The sequence below is a fragment of the Chanodichthys erythropterus genome, chromosome 11, assembly GCF_024489055.1.
Source record: "Chanodichthys erythropterus isolate Z2021 chromosome 11, ASM2448905v1, whole genome shotgun sequence".
NCBI lineage: Eukaryota > Metazoa > Chordata > Actinopteri > Cypriniformes > Xenocyprididae > Chanodichthys > Chanodichthys erythropterus.
This window is the reverse complement of record NC_090231.1, coordinates 9,085,684-9,105,157: the sequence shown is the minus strand read 5'-3', so window position 1 is coordinate 9,105,157 and position 19,474 is coordinate 9,085,684. Positions and strand designations below refer to the sequence as shown.

The following is a 19,474-nucleotide window of genomic DNA, read 5'->3' as shown; positions in this document are numbered from 1 at the left end:
AGTAAGATTTTTAGAAATTAAAGGTGCCCTAGAATTAAAAATTTAATTTACCTTGGCATAGTTGAATAACAAGAGTTCAGGGAAAAGACATACATTGAGTTTCAAACTCCATTGCTTCCTCCTTCTTATATAAATCTCATTTGTTTAAAAGACATCTGGAAAACAGGCGAATCTCAACATAACACAGACTGTTATGTAACAGTCGGGATCATTAATATGCATGAGCCCAATATTTGCATATGCCAGCCCATGTTCAAGCCATTACACAAGGGCAGCCAGTATTAACGTCTGGATCTGTGCACAGCAGAATCATCAGACTAGGTAAGCAAGCAACGACAATAGCGAAAAATGGCAGATGGAGCAATAATAACTGACATGATCATTGATATCATGATATTTTTTAGTGATATTTGTGAATTGTCTTTCTAAATATTTCGTTAGCATGTTGCACACGTACTGTTAAATGTGGTTAAAGTTACAATCGTTTATTACTGTATTCACGGAGACAAGAAAGCTGTCGCTATTTTCATTTTTAAGCACTTGCAGTCTGTATAATTCATAAACAACTTCATTCTTTATAAATCTCTCCAACAGTGTAGCGTTAGCCGTTAGCCACAGAGCATAGCCTCAAACTCATTCAGAATCAAATGTAAACATCCAAATAAATACTATACTCACAGGAATCGATGCATGCATGCAGCATGAATGAAGAACATCTTGTAAAGATTCATTTGAGGGTTATATTAGCTGTGTGAACTTTGTTTATGCACTGTATAACTGCACTTATAGGTCAAGAGCTCGGGCGGGCAGGGAGCGAGAGATTTAAAGGGGCCGCAGCCTGAATCGGTGCATAGTTAATGATGCCCCAAAATAGGCAGTTAAAAAAATTAATAAAAAAAAAAATCTATGGGGTATTTTGAGCTGAAACTTCACAGACACATTCAGGGGACACCTTAGACTTATATTACATCTTTTAAAAAAACGTTCTACGGCACCTTTAATACTTTTATTCAGCAAGGATACATTAAACTGATCAAAAGTGACAGTGAAGAGTTTTACAATGTTACAATTTTCAAATAAATGCGGTTCTTTCAAACTTTCTATTCTTCAAAGAAACCTAAAAAAAGATGGTTTCCACAAAAAATATTAAGCAGCACAACTGTTTTTAACATTGATAATAATCAGAAATGCAGCAAATCATCATATTAGAATGATTTCTGAAGGATCATGTGACAATGAAGACTAGAGTAATGATGCTGAAAATTCAGCTTTACCATCACAGGAATAAACTATATTTTAAAATACATTAAAATAGAAAACAGTTATTATAAATTGTAATATTTCACAATGTATTTTTGATCAAATAAATGCAGCCTTGGTGAGCATAAGAGACTTCTTTCAAAATATTAAATAGATCTTACTTATCAAAGAATTTCACCATAAAAGTATTTGTAAAGTGTTAGACATTCATTGACAAAATGAAAATGTTAACTTGATTGGCATCTGTGTAATTGCCTGATTCAATTATTTCAGCTTCATTGGCTTGCAGATACTGACTAATATTCTGCTAATTTCATCAACCGCACAGTCAAGATAAACATGACTGACATGCACTGATCTGGGATCAGGTTCATCTTATTACAGCTCTGATCTAACTGTTCACATACACAAAGCCGTTGCTTATTTGAGATCTGCTTACTCCAAGCAGATCAGATGGTTAAACTGATCTGAGGTCAGTTTTCAGCTATTTAACAGGAAGGAACAGAAGGTGAAGCACTCCAGCACAGAGATAAGGTTCTGATCTGAGATCTGTATTAAAGTAAGCTTCTAGCAATTAACAGACAAAGTTGTAATGATTTGTTATGGTTGCACTGCAATAAACCTTTGCAGTCTGTGAGCAGCAATACAGAGTGTTAAATGTAAAAAAAGTTGTTCAATGGGCCAAGGCCAAACAGTGTCAGAGAAATACAGTATATAGCTGGTTACTAAGTTACTGCTAAGCAGACGAATGTGCGATCTATAACATTGCATTGTTCTGTTTCAATGACACTTAACTGTTGTGCTACAAAACAGGTGGCCTGACTGTTGCAGTCCCATTTTACACTCACGATCTCACATGGGTCAAAGGAGAAAGGTCGCCTGAGTCTGACACACAAATACTGAATTGTTGGGAGTGGGAAGCACAGGTGAGACACTAAATTCTGCTACACCTTTTTGCCTGGAGTTACATGGAGTTATAATTATATATAGAGAGAGAGAGAAAGAGAGAGAGAGAGAGAGAGAGAGGGCTCCAGACTAACTTTTTTTACTAAAAAATTTTAAGAGCAAGCACCTACAGAAAATTTAGGGGCACACCTTAGATCGACTGCAACAGTTATTCACATTTAGAGCTTTGAAGTGCTGAAAAAGGTTGTGCAAAGCACCTGAAAGTCTTTGAATTATTTTTTTAAAAGGTTGTACAAACCCTGAAATGAATGACTATTTCTGTCACAATGCCATGGTTACAGTTAGTGTTACTGAATTAAATCCACGATGGATGTTCTTGATTTGTGGACTGGAAAACCTATAACTTGTTCATTCATGGCACAATGTTTCTCCTGGTTTCCACATCAGAGCTGTTTGATCTGATATGATTTATAAAAGAGAAATCTGTGCCGAATCTAAATGCTTCTCACTAGATCTCGCTAGTGTTATTAATTCTGTGGCAAATTGGTCCGAGCTGATAAACCATGCTGTGCAGCTCAAATGAGCAGCGCGGTTTCATTCCACTTTCGTTTTGTTTGCCGTTTGATGTTTCTCATATGCAACAGAAATGCCAGCTCTCAGTTGGGCAACATGATGGTTGCACCAGTGTGACCTCTAAAAAAATTTAGTCACACCGGTAGGAAAAACGGTTGCAAAATATCACAATGCAACACAATGTTGACACAATAAACAAGAATGTGCGAGGGGTCAAGGCTAACCCTCAGTGTGTTAATGAACAGACTGAGCTCCAAACTGTCAAAATCATTCTGCAAGGAAGAAGCTATTTTAAAATGAGCTCAATTAATCAACAGCATTTAGGCTTTTGATTAATAAAGAACATGCACATCCACTTTGTAGACGGGGTTCTGTCATAGCTTGTATAAGCCTGTATATGTATATACAGTATGTACATATATGTACGTAGCTTGTATAAGCCTGTATGTGTATGAGCTTGCTAATGACGGCCTCATATCCTTTTTCCCTTTCAGAAATAAACATTAGTCCAATCTGACATTGATATTGTACATACACTGTACTAGTCATCATAGCATGCCAAGTATTGACTGATTCTGAGCCATCAGCGACTGTCTTCTGGATCAATATGCACTCCGGCTACAACCATTCAATGTGTGTGTGTGTATGTGTGTGTGCGCACATGGGGGTATTGAGTCCTTCATCTTTGGGGGTGACTTCAGCAAGTGTTACCAGCCACTTACTTTTCTGTCAGAAAATCTCCTCTACTTAAAACAAAATAATAAATAAATATATTGGGTGGTTAAAAAAATCTATCCTTGACATGTGCAAATTATCTATTTCTCTCTCACACATCCCTAAATCCTACCTTGGCTCGAATCTGACCAGATGTAGACACTTTTCGGATGAGTTTGTGCGAGGTCTCCTCCGGCTCCCCGTCACTGTCCGATGATTCGTCACCCGCCTCGGCCTGAGGGTCCGGAGAGGTCAGGGACTCCCGGGGCTCCCGGACATAAAGGACATTTGGATTGAACTTCGAGGCCATGACTGTGCAGGGGACAGTATTTTCTCTGCACTCGTCTCCTCCTTTGTGCCAAGTCAGCTCTGAAATGGAGAAGGCATTGCTCAACGGCTGCTAACGGTATTGATTCCAAAAGAGACTTCTTCTGCTTTCATTTTACAGACCCATCGAGCTCTAGGAACGTCAGCATTCATAGCAAATTTAGTTCCTCTATTCCTTCCGTTTTGAGGTTGACAAAAGAAACCAGTGCACAAACCATAGGACAGCTAACAGCAACAGGGGATTATTATGTCTATTGCACAATAATTCGAAATATTAAAAAGAAAGATCTCGGTATTCATGTTGGTTTCGTGCATAAAAATAATTTTGCGTAACCATCAAGTACTTAAATACTTAAACCTTAAACACAGGTGAGCATATCCTCTCTATTTTAGCTATTTTCTCTTCCTGCACATTAATTATACCACTTATTTGGCAGACAAAAGTTTCAAAAATTAATAATATAATAACAAAAATTGCTTTTCTTAAGAAATAAGATTATGCTAAACAACTTATTTTGGTTACACTTTATTTTAAGGTGTCTTTGTTACAGTGTAATTATACATTTAAGTGCTGAGGAATATTAAGTAACATGTACTTACTATAGGCTATAGGGGTAAGATTAGGGTTTGATTTAGTTGCATGTAACTATGCATAATTTATAAAGTATAGTAGTACGTGTAAAATTGCTAACAATGACACTAAAAATAAGTCATATAATGATTTTTTTTTTTTTAATTTCCAGAGTTAAACCATTACACTTTTTGTTTCGTTTTTACTTTAATCCTCACAAAACCGCATATCCAAATGATGTTTATTTCAGTGCAAACATATTCATAATAGAATGTATTCACGTCGTTTTATGAATTGCTTTTTGAATAAAAATAGATCCAGGCAAAATAATGAGCGACATCCCATTGACCCTTATGCAGACGGTGAAGCCCATTAGCGCGCAGAATCGATACAAACCCATTTGACATAATCCACAGACGGTCGCTGTCAGGGCTTTGAGAGATACATGAACTCGCTGACTGTTGCGCGTGTGTTCACAGCTGCGCATTCGTTGCGCTCACAATCATTCGATTCGGCGACACTCCGTTATCATCACCTTTCTAGCTGTTAATAAATTGAATCGCCTCTCGTCCCCAAAATATTGCTTAAACGTGTCTCCATGTATAAAACACGGAACACACTTCAGTTTATTTCAAACACATCTCCTGTAAACATGAAATAACTACCTGTTATGATGTCGCGCGTCGGCTGTCTACGTGTGAAAACGAGCCAGTCGCTTTGCAGAGCAATAAAAAGACGTTCGACTCAATAATGACATTACTCATATTTAAACGCAGGCGTCTAATGGGCTTTTGGATTTGGGGAGATTATATTTACAGAGATATCTCTGACTCGGTAGCACCAGCTGTGTTCTCATGTGTTTCCAACCAAAAACAGCCGCGTTACAGGCAGCATTTATGTTGTACATACACAATTTAGCGATCTCACGCGAGCAGCAATCTCCGGCTTTGTCATTTGAATAAAACCGTGAACGGTTTGATTCATTTAACGCTCGTGGCGCTCGGCCATCACTTTCTGAATTGACAAATAGACTCAACTGTCACTCTCGAGCACGATTCCGTCTGCGGCAGTTGTACCGACTAAATGAAAAGGTGGACGTGGTGTTTTACCTCTATGGTGCGTTGTCGGCTCCCGTTGACCCTCGTGTGTGTGTGTGTTCTTGTTGTTCTTGGTGGGCTCTCGCGCAGCGCGGTTAGATACTGTCAAATAATCTGCTTCTGTCGCGCACATACGCGCGCGTACGCATAGCATCGGATAAGATTTGAATCGAATGGGAGGGGTGGACTAGAGCGCGAGAGCGTCCGTGTGTCAGCACATCTGGATGGCTTGACAGCAGATATCTAGGAAATGTTTGAGAGATTAATGCTTCTTCACCTATCATCGTTATCTATGCAGACACAATATCGCTTCAGAAACTTCAGACTGGAGTGTGTTTATTGGGAAGAAATATATGACTTGTTGCTACACGTCGAGCTGATTGACAGAGTTCGCCATTTAGACTCGGGTAATAATGGTTCAGATTATCACAGCATCGGGACTATGTGCTATCAAGAATGTGGGTTTTTATATTATAGCTAATAAAGGCATATTTAATTCCTTAAATCTATTGTGAACACTGCTGAGGTTTCCTAACAAAATACCTGAATTTAGGAACCCCGATACAATTAAACATGTCAAAGTAATGCAACTAGCAGCAAGTGACAGCTTTAGCATAGGCTACTAAACATTTATTCAGTGTAGCAGGAAGTGACTTGTTAATTTGCACAGCTCATGCCCTATTTACCCGTCCTCAATCTACACAAGCTCCACTCTTTACCAATCAAACCCCTCAAAATTCACCATAACTCTCAAGTGTAACATCATTTAACGCTATGTCTCTTAATTTCTTCATATCGTTCCAAAAATTAATAAATAAACATAAATAATTAGCCTATTTAATAATAATAATAAACACTTTCACTAACTTACACTTAAAAATTCACACTTATTTTCACAAATGTACAGTTACTCTACAACTCTAGCCCCCCTCTACAGATTGCATGTGGGAACCAAAAATCCCTGCCACAAGAAAAGTACAAAAGCGTGTAGTTTCAACATGAATGGGTGAAATAAAAGTCCATTTTACACATTTAAGTGATTTTGCACACAATGAAGTTAAGTCATTTCATAATAAGATGTTCAAGATGTAGGTGTAAAGTGAGAAAACTTCAGTGTATTTGAGTGCTTTACAACCTTTTCTTTTTTTCCCATTTACTGTCCTCGTTAGTTTCTCCAGCGCATTACCCGTAATAGACAAAAACATCTCTTGCTATTTAACACCCACTCTCATTTCTCAAATGAAAACACAATATATACACAATGAAATACATGCTGTTCTGAGACCAGTTTTAGACATTATTTTCCATGTGAACTCTCTGTAAACTGCTGTTATCTTCAATGACTTCTTATATGATTGTACATAGCTGTTAATGTTCTTTTTGTACTACGATTCTTGTTTTGAATACATCCATCACCATAATAAGCTCTAATGGCTTCTAGGTCCTGGGCGTTCTTTCACATCCATAATACCATAGATAGATGCTAATTTTCTGTCATTAGAAAGATATAAAATTGCAACAAATTGATGTGTGCTTTCATGTTTAATACACACCTGAGTGGTATCTAACTGCTGACCTAGCCCATTTACATTCACCTCGTGCTGCAGCCACTACACCAGGGACTTTGAAATTATTTTCATTAAAATTCAAGTATGAAATGTTACATGTGCATTTATTATGCTTTACTAATGGTCTGAAAAAAAAAAGAAACGAGAATAAATTAACCACTATCTAGAAGGAAAGATTATTTCCTTTTTTTCTGACTGTGAATTATAGTTTATGTCCACCAATATCAAAAGGTATCCCACTTGTTATCCAGATGGCTATTACCAGTCTTTCTTCTGCTGAACACAAAAGAAGATATTTTGGAGAGTATGGGTTGATGACTTCCATAGTGTGTGTGTATATATATATATATATATATATATATATATATATATATATATATATATATATATATATATATTACAGCTCTGGAAAAAAATAAGAGACCACTTAACATTGATTTCTGAACTTGGATTGTTCTCAATTTTCTCCAGAGCTGATATATATATATATATATATATATATATATATATATATATATATATATATATATATATATATATTATATATATACATACATATGTGTAGTGACATTTGGTTAGTGACATTCTTCAGAATATCTTTTTTTGTGTGTGTGTGTGTGTGTGTTCAGCAGAAGAACGAAATTCATACAGGTCTGGAACAACTTGAGGGTGAGTAAATGATGACAGAATTTTCATTTTTTGGGCAAACTATCCCTTCAAAAGGATATTTAAAAATTGTATAAAGCTGTTCATGAGTAAGGGGCACCCCCAACTACCGACTGAGTCATTATTTTGGATGTAGCTTTCTGCTGCCACCCAGCGGTATAAATTAAAACACACTGTCTGTCTAATGCTACCGGTCCCAATTAAATAATTATCAAGGTCATTGTATAATTAAATTATAATTCGGTTCATTAAAACACCACATACAGCTATTTTTCTTTTAGATGTGGGGCAAACAATTTAAAGTTGGGTTTTTATGCAACCGTGCTAAGAACAATCAAGAGTTGGTATTGAGGTCAAAGAGATGCATCAGACTAGATGCTACAGAAAGCCACAGAACAAGGAACTCACCGAGAAAGAGTTTCGCGTTTCCCGGTGAGCTGCCGTGCCCCTCGAGGTACGTCATCCTTCGCGTATCCACGCGCACTTAAACCACTGCAGAGGAATAACATCCTACCTGCCGTGCGCAAGCAGAGGCGCAAGGGGCTCAGTGATTATGATGCACAAGCATTACACATGCAGGCTACACTTGCCTAGGAGATTCAGTCGTAAATGTATTATTTTTTAATTTAAGATAATGATACAAACATTTGCAGAAGCTGTTGGTTGCTTATACAAAATGTACAAACATCAGATGGTTCATGCAAAAGAATCGTTCCACCGTTTATCGGTTACCATGAGAACGCGTCCAGTGAGATGAAAGTTGCCTCAGTCAGCTGAGAGATGGATGGATGGATGGATGGATAGATACATAGACAGAACAATAGATAGATAGATAGATAGATAGATAGATAGATAGATAGATAGATAGATAGATAGATAGATAGATAGATAGATAGATAGAATCCATTCTTATTCAGTGCCATGTATGTCATTCTCATTTAAACAACTAGACCATGAAACACTGAGCCTCCCTTTGATCTTCAGTAAAAGGAACAGGCTTGTTTGTGCATATGCTGTCTGAATGTGTAAGTGTATCCTTGATACAAATGTGATTACTCATGTACAATTACTGACGCATACACATTTTTAAAATATGGATCTGTACTGTTTTTGTCTTTTTTGTAGTCTTCGCAAAGTGGGTGTAAATAAATATTTAAAATGTGTGGATTTCTGTCTCAGAGGAACTGAATACTAATCATGCAAAAGAGCACAACTGGAACAGGATTATAATTTTAACAGCAGTACACAGGGGAAGTGTACAAGCAGAAACCGCTAATTGGTTCAACAGTTGAGGAATATTATCTAAAGATCAGTGAATCATTTAGAACCATTCCCAATGGACTCCTCAACAGAGTGAACAACAGCCACTGCCCTTTTACATTGACTAGAGCTCAGCTTTGCCATTTCCTCAGCTATTGTAAGATAAAGATGAGGCTAAGGGTGATTCCAGAGCAAAATATAGTAGTATAAAAAATATAGTAGTTGTATAGTAGGTAGCGCTGTTTTAGATAATAGCTGAGTCCTCTAGTTGTGGAATCTAAGAAGAAAACAGAACTGAAAAAGAAAATGGACTTTACAATGGGAAAACAGCAATATACACACAAGAATGTTCCTGTTCTACTCAAGTCATTCTGCCCAGAATTGGTTCCAAAATATGCAGACAGCCTTGTAAATGGATAATGAGACATTTTTGTTGCGAAAAAAAGAGACCCAAATTATTTGGGTATTAATAAATAATAATATTAAAAATATATTAAAATCAATAAAAAAAAAACAATTTTGTGTACATCATATATTGTCCACCACTGCTAAATACTTTATCGAAAACAACCCTCTCCATTTCATTACAGATAAAAACAAGTAATTTAATCCATATTAAATATAATGTTAAAAAAAAAAAAAAAACTGTTCAGTCTGCTCCATTTCCCTTAAGCCCTACTATTTTTCCTTTCTGGCTGGCTTTTGCCTCACATGACCTGCTATCAGCTTTCGTCCTCCTCTATCATCTTCACAGATTCCGTAAATACACAATTGTCAAACCCCCTGCTGTCTCCCTCTTAGGGCTAATATGAAATGACATGCTCTCATCAGTTAGAGAGGCTGTGGGTGAAAGCTATGGAAAAGTCTATCCTGAGTGGATACTAACACTTGTCTCTGACCCCCCTTGGGAGTATTCTTCACACATGGGCACCTGCTGCTCTCGCAAGCCTGCCGGACCCCCACTGGGCACGAGTTGACTACTGCAGACTAATCCCCCATCAAGTGAAGAAGAGATCTTGACAAATGCGAGAGAGAGATTGTATGAAAAAAGAAAGAAGGAGTGTAACAAATAGCTGTCTGTGCCTATAGGTATAACACTGCCATTATTAGATGGAAAAAAACTGACCCAGTTAGAGCCACGGTACCAGCTCCAGCTTGGAGGAGATATTAATGGAATGCTCGCTCATTCACTCACTCACACTCACTCACTCACTCACTCACTCACTCACTCACTCACTCACTCAATCACTCACTCACTCACTCACTCACTCACTTACTCACTCACGCTCACTCACTCACTCAATCACTCACTCACTCACGCTCACTCACTCACTCACGGTCACTCACTCAATCAATCACTCATTCACTCACACTCACTCACTCACTCACTCACTCACGCTCACTCACTTACTCACTCACTCACTCACTCACTCACTTACTCACTCACGCTCACTCACTCACTCAATCACTCACTCACTCACGCTCACTCACTCACTCACGCTCACTCACTCAATCAATCACTCATTCACTCACACTCACTCACTCACTCACTCACGCTCACTCACTCACTCACTCAATCAATCACTCACTCACTCACTCAATCACTCACTCACGCTCACTCACTCACTCAATCACTCACTCACTCACGCTCACTCACTCACTCACGCTCACTCACTCAATCAATCACTCATTCACTCACACTCACTCACTCACTCACTCACTCAATCAATCACTCACTCACTCACTCAATCACTCACTCACGCTCACTCACTCACTCACTCACTCACTCACTCACTCACTCACTCAATCACTCACTCAATCACTCACTCACTCACTCACACTCACTCACTCACTCACTCACTCACTCACGCTCACTCACTCACTCACTCACTCACACTCACTCACTCACTCACTCACTCGCTCATTCACTCACACTCACTCACTCACTCACGCTCACTCACTCACTCACGCTCACTCACTAACACTCACACTCGCTCACTAACACTCACACTCACTCACACTCGCTCACTCACACTCACTCACACTCATTCACTCACTCACTCACGCTCACTCACTCACTCAATCAATCACTCACTCACTCACTCACTCAATCACTCAATCACTCACTCACGCTCACTCACTCACTCAATCAATCACTCACTCACTCAATCACTCAATCACTCACTCACGCTCACTCACTCACTCACTCACTCACTCACTCACTCACTCACTCACTCACTCGCTCACTCACTCACTCACGCTCACTCACTCACTCACTCACTCACTCACTTGCTCATTCACATGTGCTGCGTCCCAATTCGCCTACTTATACTACGTCCTAAAAGTATGTACTGTTTTTGTAAAGAAAAAGTACATACTTTTGAGTGTGTAGCAGAAGAGTATGCAAGCTTTGGGACATACTACCTCGTCATAATTGCGTCATTAACGGACGTTCTGTCGCTTAGTTACGCAACCTGTAACTGTTTAAACTACCCTGTCAATCATCTTGTCACAGTTAAAATCCTCCACATTTATTTAAATTTAATTTCCTACCGTTTCGGAGATAAATGTAGTCGCACGTTGATCTGCCAGTCATGGGTCTTTCATGCAATAACTCTCCTCGTCTTTGCATAATGATGCATTTAAAAATTAATGACCAAACGCATCGTTATAAAAGTTCACAATGCTGTTGCAGATGAAATATAATGTGGATAACATTTAATAAACATATTTTCGTCAGGTTAGATACTGATTATTAATCATTCAAGCCCCTTTATCTTAACCGCTCTGCTTAACCGTCGGTCTCGCACATCCGTCATGTTTGTAGTTTTTTAACACTTTTTACTCGTATTTGTAGTTCTAATCAAATCCTCGTCCACAGCGCAATGTGTTATGGGCAATATTAGTGGTTAGAAGTGTGCACGGATCTGCACTTCGAATTCTAACCGGAAAAAGTAGACCATCCGGGTATCTTTGGAATACTCATTTCAACATACTACGATTTGGGACATACTAATTCTTTTTTCGAATACTATTTAGGACGGATAGTATGCGAATTGGGACGCAGCATCACACTCACTCACTCACGCACGCTCACTCACTCACTCACGCTCACTCACTCGCTCACTCACGCTCACTCACTCGCTCACTCACGCTCACTCACACTCGCTCACTAACACTCACACTCGCTCACTCACACTCACTCACTCACACTCGCTCACTCACTCACTCACACTCGCTCACTCACTCACTCACTCACGCTCACTCACTCACACTCGCTCACTCACTCACTCACTCACACTCGCTCACTCACTCACTCACTCACGCTCACTCACTCACTCACTCATGCTCACTCACTCACTCACTCATGCTCACTCACTCACTCACTCACTCACTCACGCTCACTCACTAACTCACTCACTCACACTCGCTCACTCACACTCATTCACTCACTCACACTCACTCACTCACTCACTCGCTCATTCACTCACACTCACTCACTCACTCACGCTCACTCACTCACTCACGCTCACTCACTCACTCACTCAATCACTCACGCTCACTCACTCACGCTCACTCACTCACTCACTCACTCACTCACTCACTCACTCACTCACTCACTCACTCACTCACTCACGCTCACTCACTCACTCACTCACTCACTCACTCACGCTCACTTGCTCATTCACTCACACTCACTCACTCACTCACTCACTCACTCACGCTCACTCACTCACGCTCACTCACTCACTCACTCACGCTCACTCACTCACTCACTCAATCAATCACTCACTCACTCACTCACTCACGCTCACTCACTCACTCACTCACTCACTCACTCACGCTCACTCACTCACTCACTCACTCACTCACTCACGCTCACTCACTCACGCTCACTCACACTCACTCACTAACACTCACACTCACTCACTCACACTCGCTCACTCACACTCGCTCACTCACACTCACTCACACTCATTCACTCACACTCACTCACTCACTCACTCACGCTCACTCACTCACTCACTCAATCACTCACTCACTCACGCTCACTCACTCACTCAATCAATCACTCACTCACTCACTCAATCACTCACTCACGCTCACTCACTCACTCACTCACTCACGCTCACTCACTCACTCACTCACTCACTCACTCACTCACTCACGCTCACTCACTCACTCACACTCACTCACTCACTCACTCACTCAATCACTCACTCACTCACGCTCACTCACTCACTCACTCACTCACGCTCACTCACTCACTCACTCACTCACTCACTCACGCTCACTCACTCGCTCACTCACGCTCACTCACACTCACTCACTAACACTCACACTCGCTCACTCACACTCACTCACACTCGCTCACTCACTCACTCACACTTGCTCACTCACTCACTCACTCACTCACTCACTCACGCTCACTCACTCACGCTCACTCACTCACTCACTCACTCACTCAATCACTCACTCACTCACTCACTCACTCACGCTCACTCACTCACTCACTCACTCATACTCGCTCACTCACTAACTCACTCACTCACTCACTCACACTCGCTCACTCACACTCATTCACTCACTCACACTCACTCACTCACTCGCTCATTCACTCACACTCACTCACTCACTCACGCTCACTCACTCACTCACTCACTCACGCTCACTCACTCACTCACGCTCACTCACTCACGCTCACTCACTCACTCACGCTCACTCACTCACTCACGCTCGCTCACTAACACTCACACTTGCTCACTCACACTCACTCACTCACACTTGCTCACTAACACTCACACTTGCTCACTCACACTCACTCACTCAATCACTCAATCACTCACTCACTCACGCTCACTCACTCACTCACTCACGCTCGCTCACTAACACTCACACTTGCTCACTCACACTCACTCACTCAATCACTCACGCTCACTCACTCACTCACTCACTCACGCTCACTCACTCACTCACTCACTCACTCACGCTCACTCACTCGCTCACTCACGCTCACTCACACTCACTCACTAACACTCACACTCACTCACACTCGCTCACTCACTCACTCACACTCGCTCACTCACTCACTCACTCACTCACGCTCACTCACTCACGCTCACTCACTCACTCAATCAATCAATTCAATTCAATTCAGATAGCTTTATTGGCATGACAAAAAGATACATTTTGTATTGCCAAAGCATTTAACCAACATAGAAAAAATATTTAGAATAACAGAACATCTGAGTAAAGCCTATGTAGAGAAAATAATAAAATAAATAAAAATAATTTTAGTAACAGAATAGAATAATTCTAAAAAATAATAAATAAAAAAGATTATAATACAGAAATCATGTAGTAATAACTGAACTTAGAATTTGAACATTATATACAGTATATACAGTGTGTAGGTCTAATGGGGATGTGTTTACTGGCTGTTTGTTTCTTTCTGGTTGTCCCTCAGGAGATGGCAAGATGCAACAAATCTTGCAGCTATATTGGAACATTTGGCTTCTTCGCCAAGAATGTAATATAGTTTTTGGATTGGGCTATAGGAGTTAAATTGGGGGAATATTTTATTAATTTTGGGGAAGTAGTGGTCTCTGATATCTTGGTATTTTGGGCATTCTGTGAGGAAATGCAGCTCCGTCTCCATCACTCCCAGGATGCAGTGCGAGCAGAGTCTGTTCTCACGGGAGAGCCAGGTCTGTCTGCGCCGGCCCGTCTCTATGGCCAGACTGTGCTCGCTGAGTCTGTACACCGTCAGTGTTTTCCTGAGTTTCGCATCACTAACTGTGCTCAGGTAGTTCGCAATAGCGTATTCTCGATTTAGTGCCGAATAACATTCCAGTTTGTGTTGGTTTTTAGTGGTGTTTGTCCAATGGGTGATGTACTTGTCTTTTTCTGTGTTTATAATTTGTGTAAGCCGAATGTGTGTGAGTGTGTGTGAGTCCTGAGGCTGGCAGATCTCAGCGGGTGTGAGGTCAGTCAGTCTCAGCACCAGCTGGCACAGGGGACTCTTACTTACACTCAGCTCTTGGTGTTTTAGGGCTTTGTAATGGTATGTGTTGGGGTCGCTTGTTTTTAGGTGTTTCCAGAATTTGATGGCTCTTTTTTGGATATTTAGAAGGAGAGGGTATTGGCCTAATTCTGCCCTGCATCCATTGTTTGGCGTCTTTCTTTGGACTTTCAGTATTCTTTTACAGAATTCTAAATGTAGAATTTCAATCGGATGTTTTTCCCAATTTAAGAAATCAAATTTTATAGAAGGACCCCACACTTCACTGCCATATAAAACAATAGGTTCAATTATAGATTTGAAAAGTTTGAGCCAAATTTGGATTGGGATGTCAATTTTAATTGATCTTTTAATGGCATAGAAAGCCCTTTGAGCTTTCTCTTTGAGTTCATTCACAGCCAAAGTAAAGTTACCTGTTGGAGTTATTTTCAGGCCAAGGTAAGTGTATGTTTTTGTGCTTTCAATGGTTCTGTGTGATAGTGTGAATGTGTGTGTTGGTCCCTGAGATCTGGAGCGTTTCCGGAACATCATGATTCTAGTTTTTTGGAGGTTGACTGTCAGGGCCCAGGACTGACAGTAATCCTCCAGCAGATTCAGGCTGTCCTGAAGCCCTTCTTTAGTGGGCGACAGGAGCACCAGGTCATCTGCATAGAGAAGACACTTTATATCTGTGTCGTGTAGAGTGAGACCTTGAATGGGAGCGTTTTCTATAATATTGGCCAATTGATTGATATAAATGTTAAAGAGGGTGGGGCTTAAACTGCAGCCCTGTCTCACTCCACGCCCCTGGGGGAAAAATTCGGTTCTCGTGTTTCCAATTTTAACCGCACATTGGCTGGCTGTGTACATTGATTTGATCAAATCATAGAATTTTCCCCCTATTCCACTGTCAATAAGTTTTAGGTATAATCCTTCATGCCAGATTGAATCAAATGTTTTTTTGAAATCAACGAAACAAGCAAAAATTTGTCTTTTGTTTTGATGAACATATTTATCAATTAGTGTTTGTAATGTAAAAATGTGATCGGATGTGCGACATTTTGGAAGAAAGCCAATTTGACATTTACTCAAGGCATTGTGCTTCATAAGGAAGTCTAGGAGTCTTGTGTTCAAGATGCTGCAGAAAACCACTCGCTCACTCACTCACGCTCACTCACTCACTCACTCACTCACTCATACTCGCTCACTCACTAACTCACTCACTCACTCACACTCGCTCACTCACACTCATTCACTCACTCACACTCGCTCACTCACGCTCACTCACTCACTCACTCACTCACTCATACTCGCTCACTCACTAACTCACTCACTCACTCACACTCGCTCACTCACACTCATTCACTCACTCACACTCACTCACTCACTCGCTCATTCACTCACACTCACTCACTCACTCACTCACTCACGCTCACTCACTCACGCTCACTCACTCACTCACTCACGCTCACTCATTCACTCACGCTCGCTCACTAACACTCACACTTGCTCACTCACACTCACTCACTCACACTCGCTCACTCACTCACACTCGCTCACTCACTCACTCACTCACTCACTCACACTCGCTCACTCACTCACTCACTCACTCACTCATACTCACTCACTCACTAACTCACTCACTCACTCACTCGCTCACACTCGCTCACTCACACTCACTCACACTCGCTCACACTCATTCACTCGCACTCATTCACACTCACTCACACTCACTCGCTCACTCACACTCACTCACTCTCACACACTCACTCACTCGCTCGCTCGCACTTGCACTCACTCGCTCACTCACACTCGCTCGCTCACTCACTCATACTCGCTCACTCACTAACTCACTCACTAACACTCACACTTGCTCACTCACACTCACTCACTAACTCACACTCGCTCACTCACACTCACTCACACTCATTCACTCACACTCGCTCACACTCATTCACTCGCACTCATTCACACTCACTCACACTCACTCGCTCACTCACACTCACTCACACTCATTCACTCACACTCGCTCACACTCATTCACTTGCACTCATTCACACTCACTCACACTCACTCGCTCACTCACTCACTCTCACACACTCACTCGCTCGCTCTTGCACACTCACTCACTCGCTCACTCACACTCGCTCGCTCACTCACTCATACTCGCTCACTCACTAACTCACTCATTCACACTCACACATTCACTCGCACTCATTCACTCACACTCATTCACTCACACTCACCTACTCACACTCAGTCATACTCACCTACTTACACTCACTCACTCACACTCATTCAAACTCACTCACTCACTCACACTTACTCACACTCACTCACTCACACTCATACTCACTCACTCACTCACACTCATTCACTCACTCACGCTCACTCACTCACTCACTCACTCACGCTCACTCACTCACTCACTCACACTCACTCACTCACTCACTCACGCTCACTCACTCACTCACTCACTCACTCACTCACGCTCACTCACTCGCTCACTCACGCTCACTCACACTCACTCACTAACACTCACACTCGCTCACTCACACTCACTCACACTCGCTCACTCACTCACTCACACTCGCTCACTCACTCACTCACTCACTCACGCTCACTCACTCACTCACTCACTCACTCACTCAATCAATCACTCACTCACTCACTCACTCACGCTCACTCACTCACTCACTCACTCACTAACTCACTCACTCACTCACACTCGCTCACTCACACTCATTCACTCACTCACACTCACTCACTCACTCGCTCATTCACTCACACTCACTCACTCACTCACGCTCACTCACTCACTCACTCACTCACGCTCACTCACTCACTCACTCACGCTCACTCACTCACTCACGCTCACTCACTCACTCACGCTCGCTCACTAACACTCACACTCGCTCACTCACACTCACTCACTCACACTCGCTCACTCACTCACACTCGCTCACTCGCTCACTCACTCACACTCGCTCACTCACTCACTCACTCACTCACTCATACTCACTCACTCACTAACTCACTCACTCACTCGCTCACACTCGCTCACTCACACTCACTCACACTCGCTCACACTCATTCACTCGCACTCATTCACACTCACTCACACTCACTCGCTCACTCACACTCACTCACTCTCACACACTCACTCACTCGCTCGCTCGCACTTGCACTCACTCGCTCACTCACACTCGCTCGCTCACTCACTCATACTCGCTCACTCACTAACTCACTCACTAACACTCACACTTGCTCACTCACACTCACTCACTAACTCACACTCGCTCACTCACACTCATTCACTCACACTCGCTCACACTCATTCACTCGCACTCATTCACACTCACTCACACTCACTCGCTCACACTCGCTCACTCACACTCACTCACACTCATTCACTCACACTCGCTCACACTCATTCACTCGCACTCATTCACACTCACTCACACTCACTCGCTCACTCACTCACTCTCACACACTCACTCGCTCGCTCGCACTTGCACTCACTCGCTCGCTCACTCACTCATATTCGCTCACTCACTAACTCACTCACTCACACTCATTCACTCAAACTCGCTCACACTCATTCACTCGCACTCATTCACACTCACTCACACTCGCTCACTCTCACACACTCACTCACTCGCTCACTCACACTCACTCACTCTCACACACTCACTCACTCGCTCACTCACACTCGCTCGCTCACTCACTCATACTCGCTCACTCACTAACTCACTCATTCACACTCACACATTCACTCGCACTCATTCACTCACACTCATTCACTCACACTCACCTACTCACACTCAGTCATACTCACCTACTTACACTCACTCACTCACACTCATTCAAACTCACTCACTCACTCACACTTACTCACACTCACTCACTCACACTCATACTCACTCACTCACTCACTCACTCACACTCATTCACTAACTCACTCACACACACTTACTCACACTCATACTCACTCACTCACTCACTCACACTCATTCACTCACACTCACTCATTCACTCACACTCACTCACGACATATGCTCTCAATGACAAATGCGGAACAGTTGGTTCATGCATTCATGACCTCAAGACTAGATTATTGTAACGCTCTACTGGGTGGTTGTTCTGCTCGGCTTTTAAACAAACTACAGTTGGTTCAAAATGCGGCAGCTAGAGTTTTTACTAGAACCAGAAAGTATGACCATATTAGCCCAGTTCTGTCAACATTACATTGGCTCCCTATTAAACATCGTATAGATTTTAAAATCTTGCTACTTACTTATAAAGCTCTAAATGGTTTAGCTCCCCAGTACCTAAGTGAGCTCTTAATGCATTATAGTCCTTCACGTTTATTGCGATCTCAGAATTTAGGCCAGTTGATAATACCCAGAATATCAAAATCAACTGAAGGCGGCAGATCATTTTCCTATTTAGCACCTAAACTCTGGAACAATCTTCCTAGCATTGTTCGGGAAGCAGACACACTCTGTCAGTTTAAATCTAGACTAAAAAC

At 41.7% G+C, this 19,474-nt stretch overlaps 1 protein-coding gene across 2 annotated transcripts in view; it reads right to left on the bottom strand.

Annotated features, from left to right (window-relative positions):
* si:dkey-172j4.3 (diacylglycerol kinase delta) overlaps window positions 1-5,615 on the bottom strand; it is a 91,230-nt gene extending 85,615 nt beyond the window's left edge. For both annotated transcript variants that reach the window (XM_067401455.1, XM_067401454.1), the window contains exons 1-2: window positions 5,461-5,615; window positions 3,587-3,822 (exon numbers count right to left, since the gene is read on the bottom strand). Coding sequence is in view for 1 of the 2 variants with exons in the window: in XM_067401454.1 (XP_067257555.1) it covers window positions 3,587-3,822; window positions 5,461-5,602 (378 nt within the window). In the remaining variant the exon portion in view is untranslated. The remainder of the gene's footprint in view (window positions 1-3,586; window positions 3,823-5,460) is intronic.
* Window positions 5,616-19,474: the final 13,859 nt, after the last annotated feature.